Source organism: Macaca mulatta, chromosome 3 (genome assembly GCF_049350105.2).
Source record: "Macaca mulatta isolate MMU2019108-1 chromosome 3, T2T-MMU8v2.0, whole genome shotgun sequence".
In the NCBI taxonomy this organism is placed as follows: Eukaryota; Metazoa; Chordata; class Mammalia; order Primates; family Cercopithecidae; genus Macaca; species Macaca mulatta.
The window spans coordinates 97,598,005-97,612,886 of record NC_133408.1 but is presented as its reverse complement, the minus strand read 5'-3'; the positions used below and the strand labels follow the sequence as shown (position 1 = coordinate 97,612,886).

Genomic DNA, 14,882 nt, shown 5'->3' with positions numbered 1-14,882 from the left:
TTCAGGAGATTTTATGTCGATTCTGTTATATAGGAATGTTCGATTAAATCATTGACCATTGGTGGTTAGCTCAATCTATAGCTCCTCTTCCCTCTCTGGGAGGTTGGGAAGTAGGGCTGAAAGTTCCAGACCTCTAATCAAGGTTTGCTTTTTCTGGTGACCAGCCCCTATGCTGAAGCCATCTAGGGGTCCCCAGCCACTAGTCATCACATTAGCATACAGAGGACATTCTTATCACCCTGGAGATTCCAAGGGTTTTAGAATTTATGTGCCGGGAACCTGGGACAAAGAAAAAATATATATTTATCATAATGTCCAAAACTAAATTTCTGATATCCTGTTCTTCCTACAACTGTGCCCATTGGAATAAATGGCATCTCTGTCCTTCTAATTGCCTAGGCCAGAAACTTTGGAATTATTCTTGGGTTTTTCCTTTCTTGTGCACCTCATATCCAGTCCATCAGCAAATCTGCTGGCTTTGTCATCAGAGCACATACAGAATGTAGCCACTTCTTACCACTTCTGTTGCAAACACCTTGCTCCAAGCAACCCTTGTGTTTCATGTGAGTTGTGAATTGTTCAGTAGCCTCCTAAATGGTTTCTCCTTAATCTTCTGCCTCCTACAGTTTATTTTCAACCTAGCAGCCAAGTGATCTTTCAAAAATATGTCGGTTTGAAATAGTAGCCTTACCATTTCACAAAAGCCCACAAGGCCTTTCCTTATGAGTCTCTGGGTGACTTCTGACTTCCTTACCTCCTTTCCCCTGCCATGCAGCTCTAGATGCACTGGCCTTTTGCAACTGACTCAGGGCCTTTGCACTTGCTATTCCTTGCCTGGAACACTTTTCTCCCAAGTGTCCGGGTGGCCTGCTCTTTTGATTCCTTCATCAATCAATGATGGCTTTCCTGACCACCTTTGATAAAGTAGCAGCCCATCCCCACACCCACCCTAGCTCTCTCTGTCTCCTTATACTATTTTGTATGTTTTTTCCCCGTATCATACTATATTTGTTGTCTCTCCCCCTGTAGAGTGCAAGTTCCCTGAGGACTGGGACTTTCATCTGTTCACTGCTCTGCCTCTAGCAACTGGACTTACGGACTAGTGGTCTGTTCCCTTCGTTTCACAGATAGGGAACCTGGGACAGGAGTGAGCATGTGGATGATGCTGAACAAATAGCTGACTATCTAAAACAGTGACTTTCGTCCTTATCTTCCCTCTCCCTGCTTTGTCTCCCTAGTAGTATGTATTAGCAGCTGCCATACCATACATTTATGGTCTACTTTCCCAACAGAACATCACCTCCTATTCCTTCTGTCTCTCCTGCATCTAGAACAGAGCCTGGCATATAGGAGGTGCATGACAGGTGTTTGTTGGGCAAATGAAGTTTGAGTGGACTGGATGGGACTGAGGAATGACTGACTCCCAAAGGCACCCTTGTTCTCTACCCCAATGGTATTTCTTTTCTTTTCTCTTTTTGTTTTTTTTCTTTTCTTTCCTTTTCTGCTTTCTTTCTTTCTTTTTTTTTTTTTAGAGACAGGGTCTCACTCTTTCATCCAGGATGGAGTACAGTGGTGTAATCATAGCTCACTGTGGCCTTGAAGTCCTGAGCTCAAGGATTCCTCCTGCCTCAGCCTCTCAAAGTTCTGGGACTGCAGGTCTATGGCACCATGCCCAGGCCCCCAGTGGTTTTCAAATGCTGGTGTGCATCACACTCTAGAGCCTGGGTGGGGGTGGGGTTTGTTAAATGTGCCAGGGCTTGCCGATTTGAACTGTTGACAGACATAAAGAATTATCCATCAGAGAAAGACCCTTGTTATAGCATGTTCCACATCACTTTGGCTGGAGGGAAAGCCAAGGTTAAGCCCAGATGAAATGCGGGTGGTTGGTTTTGAACCCCACTTCTCCTTCAAACGGATTCTTCCTGATGCATCTAGTCCACCTTTTTTCCGACACATATGTCCATTTCTCTCCATTTCCCTTCCCTACGGCCTCCTCTTTCCTCTGTTTGTTTCAAGGTTGTGTTCTTACTTTTAGATTCCCAAATTGACCTTCTTACCTAAATTCATGGTGGGCATGGGTTTTGTCATGTTTCCCCAGCAGCTAGAGCCTCTGTAAAATTCTGAACACAAAGGCTCTGTGAGAAGCTGAAGCCTGTGCAGCACTGGGGGTCTGGAATCCATTAAGAACAAGGAACACCGCTAACACCAGGCTGAGCTATTGGTGAGGCATGTTCTCAGCCTCCAGCCATTTGACAATCACCATGGCCCAGTGGGGTGGACAGAAAGTTGTGGTTGTTTTTCAGATGGAGAAGCCAGGCACTTGCGAACAGGACTCTCACTTCCCCAACCCCAGATTTTCCACTGCTAGAGCATGTCTCAGCTGGGCCTTGAACCTTGGTCTTCTGGCAGTTCAGGGTGGGATGATGGAAAGTGGCTTTGCTGGTGACTTAGCAGACATTTACCAAGAGCTTCCCATGGGCCTGGGTCCCAGAGTCACGGACTCACAGACTGGGATGGTTACAACCCCCGCCTGTGATGTGATTCCATTGTGTTACCTTGGGCAAGTCAACCCTGTCTCCTGGTTTCCCCATCTGAGAGTGAAGGGAATGAATATTAGCCTTTTGTTTATGTTTTTTCTTTCATTTATTTTTAAAGCTTCATATACTGTGATTCCAAATCTGGGACCAAACCCAGGACTCCTGTGCGCGAGTCCTGAACTCACTCCTTATCTGTGAAATGGCCTGAAAACTTCAGCCTTCACTTAGCCCATGGGGCTGTTCTAAGAATCAGAATAATATTGATAATTGCAGAGGTGATGTCAAGTGTAAAGGTTATATGAGAATTATCTTGGTGCACATCAGGAATCTTTTGCTTGTGCTTTATGAGAACAGCGGGCTTTGATTTAAGATGGTAAACAGCGATTCAGATTTCTTCCCTCAGGGCTTAAAGAAGACATGTGTGACCATGGACCAGGAACGCCCACGCTCTGACCTCAGCATAAACAACAGAAATGATCTTCGAAAGGTTTTGCATCTCGAATTTCTCTATAAGGAGAACAAGGTGTGTGCTTTCTACGGTGTGGTGTGGAGTCTTGGAACTGAGTTTGGCGCTGCCAGAGCACTCACGGACCTTGCCAGTGACAGAAGAGGCTTGAGGCGCTCTTGACCTGCCACACTTGTAGTCAGAGAGAAACGGACCCCCCAAGTGCGGACAGACCCCCAGCGGGAGTGGGTTTTCCGCCTCGGTCAGCTGGTGCCGCCCATTGGCGTGTTGTGTGTGTGTGTGGGGTTGTCGGGCTCATTTTCAACAGAGCCTGTGGCAGTGCTCAGCCTCCCACAGTTACTCCCTGTGCTCCCGCCTCCCCACACAAGGCTATTTTTAGTAAGACTGTACTTAAGAATATCGTATCCAGTTATACTAAAATTTTCCATTCCCTGCTTGTGTAAGAGTTTCCTTCTTCAGTTCTGAGTAATACCTTAGTCTTGAGTCTCCTGTGACATATAATTTAGGTAGAGGAGGGAATTGAGTTCAGCTAACCCCGGTGCATTAGAGTTGGGGAAGCAAATGGAACCACGTTTTCTGGGGCGGGAAGAAATCTCTGGTCCCCCATATTTGATCTCCCCAACCTGCTATTACAGGCTTTCATGGCACCCTATAGTTTTCCTGTTTTTGTGTTTATCACATTGGCAATAGAATATTTATGTGATTTTAAAATTAGTATCTGCCTCCCCCAATACCTTGGACACAGCAGAAGCCAGAAATGCAGTCTTTTTGTTCACTATTATATCCCCATACATAAAGTGTTGTCCGATGGTATACTGAATAGTCAGTATATATTTGTGGAATAAATGAATGAATGACTATACAAATGAATGAAGCTACACTTTCTACTTAATTTTTTAAATCTGTTATGAAGACAGAAAAAGAATGGGCTGTCCAGCAAATCTTGCCTTGTGGTTGTGCATAGTATCAGAGTCAAAAAGAAAATGATACAGTTCAGCATTTATCACAATTTTTTAAAAAAGCAATAAAATGATATCTCACGTGGAAGTCCAATATGCAAAGCCAAGAAGGGAAAATGCTCTATTTGAAGTTGAGAAAAGGAGGTCTTGCTTTCTCGGCTAGCCTCTCAGGGTCCAACTTTAAACCACTGATCAATTTCCTCCTCTCAGGAGGGAGCTGTGAGCCAGAGAGAGTTGGCTATCCAAGGTCTCACAGTCAGTTACCAGGTAGGGATGAGGCTAGAACCAGGTGTTTTGATTCCCCGTCCTATTGTAGGAGTGATTTTTTCAAATGGACTTTAGCAGTTTGGATTTGTATGGTGGTAGGACCAAGGCTATTTTTTGACACCCAGAGGATCCACTGAACCATTTGAAAACTATGCAAATACACGTCCTAGGCTGGGGAGGAACCTAGGTCAGGCATCTCTCAATAAAGTGAAGGATGGAATTTCAGGCAAACATATAAACTAAAAACAACTGGCACCTACAGGAGCACTCAGGTTGCTAGAAATTGTCGTGCTCCCCTTTGAGGAGAAGTAGGCATTGGCAGCCAGGTGAAGTCTCTCAGGCTCAGTAAAGACATCATATAGAAGGCCTTTGTCCTCTGGGTCATGGGGTGACATGCAGGCACCTGTATCTCCTGTCCTGTAGCAAGTACTTTGTAAGTCCTGTGGAAAGACTGGTGACCCAGGCAGCAGATGCTCTGCAATCCTCCGTCTGCTGTATTCCAAGGCAGGAGAATGGACTGTACACTTTAGGAGAATTTTGTACAGAGAGTGGGACAGCTACCCAGAAAATTCAGTTAACCATTCTGGTCACATTGGGCTTTTAACATAAATGTACCTTACCTAATTTCCCAAAAGTGTCTTTGACATTGAAGCTATTTTTATTCCCTCATTGTAATATAGTCTCCCTAAAGTAGTTGTTAGCTTAAGATACTTAAGATATTTTCATGAGATACTGATGATTTATACAGCAGTTATTAGCTGTTATACAATGAATTGGAGTGTATATTTTACAGGAAAATTACGCATTAGTCTATCTATTACATAATAATTTTGACATTCATTCAGCACAGAGCTAGCCTGATTCCAGGAAAACCCTGCAATTTAATGTTAATATTTCCAGTAACTTGTTTTAAACTATTAGGTATAGGATAGATAAAAATGCCTATGTAAATTGAGATCTTGAAAAACAATATCTAGATTCATATAAAGGCTGTGTCTGTTGTGAGCCAAGTGATGTGAAAAATCTTAAGGGATAATCAGGCAATTCAGGGGCTTAAGTCTCTCTTATTGAGAGAAAAAGCAAGAAGCTACAATAAATATAGTATCTTTCCCCTAACTCTCTTTATTGTAAGCGTCGTTTAATCTTAGACAAAATCGTTTTTGTTTGTATCTCTTACTGAAAAAAATAGTAAAACTGTCCCGGATTTTGTCTGATGAATCTGTTGGGTTTGGTCATAGTCCATGGGCTGTGGGTCTTAGTCCCCGAGTCCTGCTGCATGGATGAGAGGACTAGGAAGGCGGAGGACTTGGCATGCCTCGAGGGCCTGCTCTGCTAGGCTCCTTGATAGGTGCCTTGCTAGTCTGCAAAATCACAGAGTGCCCCATGTCTAGCCACGGCTCGGCAGGACCTGGGTGTTACTGGGCGAGTGGCTTGGGGACTGACACATGGCTGGGTCCCTGAGGCCAGCCTGCATATTGTTGCATGAATAGCTGTGTCTATCCAAATTACTCACGGGAATTTACATCTTTGCTGTTCTGGCATAGTATCAGTAGGGTGTGAGAATCTGTATTTTTAAAAAACGTCCAAAGGGAATATTTGGTATAGGCGGGGCTGGAAAATACTGGTATCGTTTAATTCCAAAACCTAGTACTGAAGACTTTCATTTGCCTTTTGTTTTTAAGGTTGGGGTGTAAAGTGTGTCGGTCCTGATTGCTTCTCTGTGCTCTTCACGTTAACCTTCTATTCAGTTGTCTCTGTCGTCGCTGGTTTCAGTGTTAGATGCAGAGCTTACAAGCTAAAAAAATATTCAGGCCCCAAATACTTACAAATCTATAGGGTTAGTGTTCCCTACAGACTCTGTTTGTTAAATGAAGGGATATATATTTTATAAAGTTATTCCTTGGAGCAAAAAACCAAGAGGAAATTTGCTTGGGCATGCCTCTATTGCTATCACATTTTATTCTAGTTGTTTATTGAATCACCTGTCTCATGCACTGGATGCTAGTTCCTTTAGGGTAGAGATTTTGTTTTTGTCTCTGTGTCCCTACCCAACATAGTACCTGACATATATAATATGTGGCCAGTAAATGTTGGCTGAAAGCTTGTATGAATGAGTGAGAAGTTGATAAACTTACTCAAAGAAGTGGAATAGTTGTTTTTTCCACTCTTCCGTGAAGCTGTATATAAATTAATGATTTTTTTTTTTCCTCTCCCAATGATAGGCAAAGGAAAATCCTCTAAAAACAAGTCTTGAACTCATCACCAGATACTTTCTGGATCACTTTGGAAATACAGCTAACAATTTCACTCAAGATACTCCAATCCCTGCACTCTCGGTTCCAAAGAAAAATAACAAAGTGCCATTGAGATGCTCAGAGACTACACTGGTAAATATATATGACCTTTCAGATGAAGATGCAGGATGGAGAACATCATTGTCAGAAACAAGCAAAGCCAGGTATCTTTTCCCATTATTCTGTTTATTAGTTTCCTATTGCTGCTATAACAAATTACTATGTATTTCATGGCTGTTTCAGTCAGTATTCTCCAGAGGAACAGAATCAATATGGTCTCCCTGTGTGTGTGTGTGTGTATGTGTGTGCATGCGTATATCTATATGCATATGTACCTGTATGTATATATATATAAAGAAGTTTGGCCAGGTGCAGTGGCTCATGCCTGTAATCCCAGCACTTTGGGAGGCCAAGGCAGGAGGATCATTTGAGGCTGGGAGTTCAAGTTCAGCCTGGATAACATAGAGAGACCCTGTCTCTACAAAAACTTTAAAAAAAATTAGCTAGGGGTGGCAGTGTGCACATACAGTCCCAGCTACTCAGGAGGCTGAGGCGGGAAGATCATCTGAGCCCCGGAGTTCAAGGCTGCTGTGAGTTATGTTCACACCACTGCACACTAGCTTGGGAGATGGAGTGAGACACTGTCTCTTAAAAAAGAAAAAAAAAAAGGTTTATTTTAAGGAGGTGGCTGATGGGACTGTAAGGGCTGGTAAGTCTGAAATCTGTAGGGCAGGCTGGAAATCTGGAAACTCAGACAGGATTTTCATGTTACAATCTTGAGAAAGAATTTCTTCTTTGAGAAACATCAGATTTTGCTTTTAAGGCCTTCACCTGATGGGGTGTGGCCCACCAACATCACTGAGGATAATCTGCCTTACTTAAAGTCAACTGATTGTAAATGTTAATCACATTTACAAAATGCCTTCACAGCAACAGCTAGATTGATACTTGACTAAACAACTGGGTACCACAGCCTAGCCACATTGGCATATAAAATTTAATCCTCACAGTAGTTAAAGCAATACCAATTTATTCTCTTACAGTTCTGCAGGTCAGAAGTGTAAAATCAGTCTCACTAGACTAAAGGCAAAGTGTTAGCAGGCCTGGTTCTGTCTGGAGGTTCTGAGGGGAAAATCCATTTTCTTTTCTTTTTTAGCTTCTAGAGGTCACCTATGTTCCTTGACTCTTGGCCCCTTCTTCCATTTTAAAGCACATCGCTCCAGCCTCTGCTTGTGTTGTTACATCTGCTAACTTTACTACTACCTTTGATCCTCTTGTCTCCTTCTAAGAAGGACCCCTGTAATTACATTGGGTCCACCAGATAATCCCATTTTATGACTCTTAATTTAATCACATCTGTAAAATCCCTTTTACTGTGTAGCTAACCTACTTATGTAGTTAACCATAAGTGGGTTAACCCACTTATCCCTAGTGTTCCATTATTGGAACACTAAGCATGTGGGAGTTATTTATATCCTACTGCTCAAGGTCATCGCCAAGGTCTGATTTTTCACTCATGCAAAAATTCAAAAAATTGCAACCTCTGGCATAAATGGATTAATAGATTCCAGGGATAAGGATGTGAATATCTTTTGGGGGGTCACTGTTCAGCTTCCCACACTCTGTGTTTTCAAAATCTCTGCTGTGAAGTAGTGTTATTATCCTGTTGAGGCTGTCAGAATGGACTACTTTGCGATGTAGAGTAGTTACGATTCACTGTGTTTATTTTAAATTCCATGGTTGTAAGGTTCAAGCACTTGCTTTATTTGATTTTCTTAAAAACAGGGGTATGGTATTGGTATTCTAAAAGGCAACAAAACACTGTAGAGATGGGAAAAATCTGAAAAATAAGCTCTTTAAAAAATCTTAGGAAGAAAATGAATTGACATTCTTGATTGAACCTCTATTATCTGGGAAACAATGACATTAAATTACGACCTTAAGACACTGCAGTCCCCAGCAGTGAGCTTAACTTCCTGGGAATGGGTGCTGTCTTCTGGCTCCATTGAAAAGCATTTCCTTTCCTGAGGGTCACTGAAAGTCAGGGCATGGGTGTCAAGCTGCCAAAAGGTGGGACCATGACGAGCAATTAGCACAAGGATTCAGAGGTGCAGGGTTGTAAGGGGCTATGAAGAAGCTCTTCCTCCAAGGCACTTACTGCCTGGCTGGGAAGTGAAATATTTCTGACACAATAAAAAAGCAACTAGGAAGTTGAAGCTCCTGCGTCCTACCCAGTTACCCAAACCAAAAATGTAGGTGTTCTTGCCTCTTCCTTATCTGTCATCTTCTGCATCTGTGAGTCCTGTGAGCTCTTCACCCAGAGTGATAGTAGGCACTTTCCTTCTTTCCTCCTTTCTCTGCCCACCGGCGAGGGCCTCAGTTCACACTCCCATCCTCTTTTCCTGGTTAACTCCTACAGCCCCTCCCTGGTCTCCAGGCCTCTAGTGATCTTCCCTCCCTGGTCTTCAGGCCTCTAGTGATCTTCCCTCAAATCCACCCTTACCCTAAGATAGTGTGAGCTTTCCACGAAAGGAGTCTGGCCATGCCGCTCCCCGGCCAAAGGGCTTCGGACATTCCCTGCAGCTTTCAGGGTAAACTCCTTAGAATACCATGCAGAACCCCATTCCTGACCAGCCCCGGCTGCTCCCCTGAGCACATTCTGCCTTGGAGGCCTGTGTGCTGGGGCTGGGCCTTCTCCTGGGGAGCTCTTGCTGCCTGATTCTCTCAGACTCAGGTGCCGCCTTTTCTGGGAGCCCTTTGGGATTTCCCCAGGCTGGTTCCAGTCCCTTCCTCTGCTTGACATGGCCCAGTCTCAGCACACACGACTGCCCTCCCGCATGTGACCCAGTGCCTGGTAAGCAGCTTAGCACAGGGTAGGGGGCCGTACCCATTTATGGCAGAGCCCAGTAGTAGAAAATAGCTGAGCCTGTGTCACAGGAGTGCTGGCTTCTGGGTGATCAGAGGTAAGATTCCCCTTTGCCTGGGTCTCTCTCTTTGTCTCGTGGGCTCTCTCTCTCTTATTCTTTCTGAGTCTGTGCTTATTCTCACGGTCTCTCACCTTCTTTTGTTATTTTTTGCTCTCTTCCTTCCTCTCTCTCTCTCTAACACACACACACACACACACACACACACACAGCCATTGGCACACCTGACTCCAGGTTTAGCTGAACAGCGGGGAATGCCAAGTTTGCTGTGGGTCTTCTCCACGCCTCTCAGTGGTGTGCGGCAAGGCTGGGCTTCACATACCCCATGACTGTACTGAAAGATTATAGTCTTCCTTAGTCATTCAGGTCTGGAAGACTAAGGACGCTCTTTAGTCTTAAGGACTTGAGGAGTCCTGTTAGGGCTCATCATCTCTGAATTTGTTTGCTTGTTTACTGGCCTTATTTTGTAGGGCAGACTTGCCCTGATACCAGAGTATTGTCTGTTCCTTGTCTTTCATGATAATGCACTGGCTGGTTAGAAGTCATCATAGACTTGTTAATGGGCTTGCTTTGAGTGCCCATTGAATGTGGAATTTGCTATCTTTGTTATTGATTCCTTCTGGGGAGTCTGTTTTAATGGAAATATTCCTTTTTCACAGACATGACAATCTTGATGGAGATGTACTTGGTAATTTTGTATCATCTAAAAGGCCTCCACACAAAAGTAAGCCCATGCAGATGGTTCCGGGTGAAACTCCTATGTTGGCTTCTGCGTGGGAGAAGACGGACAAGCTTCACTTGGAGCCCTCCTTGGATGTGAAGAGGATGGGAGAGAATTCCAGGCCAAAGTCTGGTCTGATTGTGCAAGGCATGATGGCTGGGCCCATCGCCAGCTCCCCACAGGTGGGGCTATTGCTCTTTCTGTTGTTATGAGATTGGAGGCTGAGGACTGGGCCAGGCTTAAGGCACGCCTGGGTTTATTTGGGGTACCCCACAGGACAGTCCGAGAAGAAGGCCTGTGCGTGGGGTGGGAAGTACACTGCCTCTGTTTTCTCCCTGGCTCTACTGTCAGTGACCCATGAGGCCTTGAGCAGGTCTCCTTTCCTGCCCTTAGCTTACCCATTTTGTCTGTGAGGTGGATGCCATGGTTTTCTATTCCTCTGCTGGGTGAGAATACCTGCTCAGCTTTGTCTTTGCAATTCAGGAGTGGAGAACCTATCCAGGTTTAGAGAGCATCTTCAGGCTGAGTGTGGTGGCTCACGCCTGTAATCCCAACACTTTGGGAGGCCAAGGTGGAAGAATCGCTTGAGCCTAGGAATTGAGCCTGGGCAACATAGGGAGACACTTGTCCCACTGCCCCATCTCTACAAAAAATTAAAAAGTTAGCTAGGTGTGGTGGTGTGCATCTGTAGTCCTAGATACTTAGGTGGCTGAGTGGGGAGGATTGCTTGAGCCTGGGAGGTTGAGGCTACAGTGAGCTGTGATCATGTGACTGTGCTCTGGCCTGGGCAAGAGTGAGACCCTGTGTGAAAAAAAAAGAAAAAAGAAAAAAAAAAAAAAAGAAAGAAAAAAAAAAAGAAAAAAACCAGAGAGCATCTTTTAAAATAAATGTGAAACATGATAGTTAAAAGGGACTAAAACCCCAAAGCCTTATGGTTTCATTTATTCTGCTTTTATTTTTTTCTCTTTCAAAAAAAGATTCTAAAAATTTCACATTGTTGTTTTATAGTCTCCCTTACAGGGTGACCATGGTAGAGTTCCATTAGGCAGAGAGACAAAACCAAATCAGAGACATATGTAAAAGAAGTTTGCAAAACAACAAACAGAAAAGCAAAGCAAAAGTAAACACCAAACTCAAAGTGCCACGTCAGTCAAATCAGGGAGCCTGAGCCAACAAAAAATAGGTGTCTGTGTCCACCTGCGCTCTCACTTACCTGCTGTATGTTTAGGTGTGGTGTAGGTGCTGGCACTGTTCTCTCAGTTCATTTGGAATTAGGACAGAAAGAAGTGAGTCCTCTCCCTGCCCCTGGCTCCATCTTGTGGGATCTTTGGTCAAGGTTTTTATTTCTCTTGGCTGCAGTCTCTTCTATTAGACCAGCTGTCTGAGGCCCCTTAGGGCTCTGGGATTTCAGTATCATGCAATCTTGGGGTCCAGATCAAGGAAGAGCCTGCCCGCCACTGTGTAGTTCAGGCCACAGCTCACCTTGATGTCATACCCCATCCTAGGCCTTCTTGTTGAAGAAGGACATTCATAAACTGAACCCTGTCCAGAGGAAAGGGGCTAGAATGGTGAACAGTTTGGAGGAAATTAAAAGGTTTAGAGATGTTTAATCTTGTGGGAGATTGGCAGAATGTAAGAGATTTCTTTGAATATGGAGGTTGGAATAGCCTATCTCCATGTGAGATAAACTCTGCAATCTTGAGCTTAGTCTGTAAGCCTCCTGAGAGCAGGACACTGTTGTGTTTCTGTGTAGCACGTGGTGTGTGCTTGCTGGCACCATTGTTGGGTTGAGTGGTGTAGCCTTGCCTGGTGGCTCCAGACAGCACAACTGGCACCAGTGGATGGAGGTTGGTATAGGAGCCCTCCATTAGTCAGAGCCACTTCAGCAGTGAAGGTTGTTTTGAAAAGGACTCAGCTAGTTGTGTGAAAGGGAAGTTAGGTCACCCATCTGCTGGGGACACTGTGGAAGGAGCCCTGCCTGGGTGACAGTTTAGACTTACATCAGTGGTTCTTAGACTTTTAGCCTCAGGCTGTCTTTATACTCTTAAAATTATTGTGGAGTGCAAAGAGCTTTTGTTTATGTAGGTGTGTCTATTGCTATTTACTATATTTGAAATTAAAAGTGAGAAGTTAAAAATACTTACAAAAATCATTAAAAATAACAGTAGTAAACCTATTACATGTAACATGATATATTTTAATAAAAAATACATTTTTCAAAACAAAACATTAGTGAGATGAGTAGCATTGTTTTACATATTTTTGCAGATCTCTTTAACGTCTGGTTTAGTAGTAGATAGTTCAAGCCTCATATTTGCTTTTGCATCCAGCGTGTTGCAATATGGTATTTTGGTTGAAGTGTGTGAAGAAAATCTGGCCTCACCTAGATAAGCAGTTGGAAAAGGGAAAAGTATTTTAATAGTCTTTTCAGAAAACTGAGGTTTTTTTTTTTTTGATGCTACACCGAAACTAGACAAGTTGTAGTTTCTTAATGTGAAATCTTAAACCGTATCAGTGAACTTTTTGTACCTTATCAATTTCCCTTGGTATGTCTTGCACTTTGAATTTTTTACCCCTGAAAGATTTAGTAACATGATATATTGGTCATTTGGAAAATATTGGTTACTGAGTTATATAGATCTTCCAAATGTGGACACATCTCATTAGACAAAAAGAAAATCGCACCAAAGAATTTCATTTGTTGATGTCACTCCCAGCTGATCCAAGAAGTTTTTAAGTATTGCAAAGCTCTCAAACTCACAGTGGCAGTTAGAAGTTTTCCAAAATTCTAATTTTTACCTGACAGCTTGTGTTTTATCACTGACAAAAATACACCATTTGTTTCCCTTGAGGTGACAGGCTCAATTGATTTTCAAGAAAATGCCTGCCAAATACCCACGCTTGAGTAACCATAGTTTGTCTGTCAGTGGTTCCATGAAAAAACCAGCAAGCTCACTCGCAGCCTAGACAGTCGTGCAGTGCCAGCTGCCATCCTCCATGCTCAGCGGAATGCCTGCACGCCCCTCCCACTGTATCACTCAGGGTGTTGAAGAGATGTGTGCTGGAGAGTCTAAGGGCATAAAATGAATACTTTTTATGTGTCAGCATGGACATTCCTCAGTGAAGTCAGCACTTTGTTCACCTATTTTCACTGTGAGTGTGCAGGTAAAGAGGGCCTTGGGCACTAGTAGAGTTTGGTGCCACTGCTTTGTTTCGTGCTTGGGACCAGCAGTTTTTCCCACTGTTGCTTTGTGCACAAAGTCAGCACAGTGGAAAAAGGCACCTGGGACCAGCAGTTTTTCCCACTGTTGCTTCGTGCACAAAGTCAACACAGTGGAAAAAGGTAAATTGTGTCATCTTACTACTATCAAAATAGTTTTGAATTCCCTAAAAGGGGCTAGGGACTCTTAGGGGTTGGTGGACTACTCTGGGGACCAGTGAACCAGAGGAACACCAGGGTCCTGTCCCAGCATGACGTCCTGATCATCAAGTGTGTGCAGTGGAGGTCCCCTTTGTACCTGCGCTGTGAGGGAGATGGCTTGGACCCGCTTCGCCGCCGAGGGCATTGCTGCAAACTTCTCCTTTTGGTAATTGTTTTGGGAGGTGGTATCTGAAACCCGCAAAGGATGTTGAAGGAAGGGTTGCTATAGAATTTCGCCAGATTCTCTAGAAGGGACATTGTGGCCTTTGAGTACCTTGGCCATACTTACTGGTTGCTCAGGAGAAAAGAGCCAAAGATTGTTGGGTATTTCATCATTTTTACTACATCACTTCTGTATTTAAGAATGACTTAAGAGGCTGGGCTCCCTGCAGCAGCTCCAGCTCCCTTCGGCCAGAAGTTTGAGTCTCCTTGGGAATGATGACTAATGTCTTCCCCACTTTGTGCAGGGGATGTCCTGAGTGGCTTTGGGAGGAGGTTTATAGTGCTTAGTAATGTCTGCTTAGCCAGAACATTACAAAATTAAGGTTTCCTTATTCCAGCCCAGGCTTTACTATTTGGTCTTGGATTATTTCTGGAAATATTGAGAGGTTCAGAATTTTAAACCAAGGAAAAGCCTGGTATGTCTGTCTTTGTCTCCCCACCCTCCCATTAGTAACAACACGAGTTCCCATTTCCTCCACTAATCTTTGACAGTAAGGGAGGATATTTGGATATTTAATTGACTCCTCTAGAATTCCTTCATTTCAAACACTAAGCAAATCTTGAGTGCCTATTAGGTATACGCTGCTGAGCTGGGTGCCCTGTGAACACCAGAGGCAAATTAAGAATGACCTCTGCCATCAGGAGGGGGTTAAGACCATATGTAAGTGGGCACAGGGCAAATACATGTAGGAGTAGTGAGCGTTTGCTGACTGCTGCAGTACGTCTGGCTCTGTGCTAGTGCCTTGCACGGGTCTCATTTCATCCTCTGTACAGTCTTGTCGGAGAGAAGTACTACAGTTGCCTCATCCCTCGTCCAAAACCTTTGGGCTGGATGTCTTTTGGAATTTATATATATGTATATTTTAAATTTGGAAAGGAAGTACAGTGCATGAGACACATACCACATAATGCCTTTTGTAGGGTTTGTGGTAGCACCCCATGAGCAAAAAACATGACCATTTCAGCAACTCCATGTAAGAATGAATATTCACATTTTAAAAAGACTATAAGCAGCCTCACAACAGTTAAGAATTTACCACAGGATTTTTAAAAACCTTTCATTTTCAGAGG

The 14,882-nt window shown here is 43.7% G+C and overlaps 2 protein-coding genes across 5 annotated transcripts in view; one reads left to right on the top strand and one right to left on the bottom strand.

Annotated features, from left to right (window-relative positions):
• Nucleotides 1-14,882, top strand: part of MINDY4 (MINDY lysine 48 deubiquitinase 4) — a 130,312-nt gene that overhangs the window by 4,105 nt on the left and 111,325 nt on the right. For all 4 annotated transcript variants that reach the window (XM_015133771.3, XM_077996961.1, XM_015133770.3 and 1 more), the window contains exons 2-4: nt 2,941-3,060; nt 6,452-6,687; nt 10,107-10,350. In XM_015133771.3, coding sequence (XP_014989257.2) covers nt 2,941-3,060; nt 6,452-6,687; nt 10,107-10,350 — 600 coding nt within the window. The remainder of the gene's footprint in view (nt 1-2,940; nt 3,061-6,451; nt 6,688-10,106; nt 10,351-14,882) is intronic.
• Nucleotides 1-14,882, bottom strand: part of CRHR2 (corticotropin releasing hormone receptor 2) — a 236,713-nt gene that overhangs the window by 120,070 nt on the left and 101,761 nt on the right. The window lies entirely within an intron of this gene.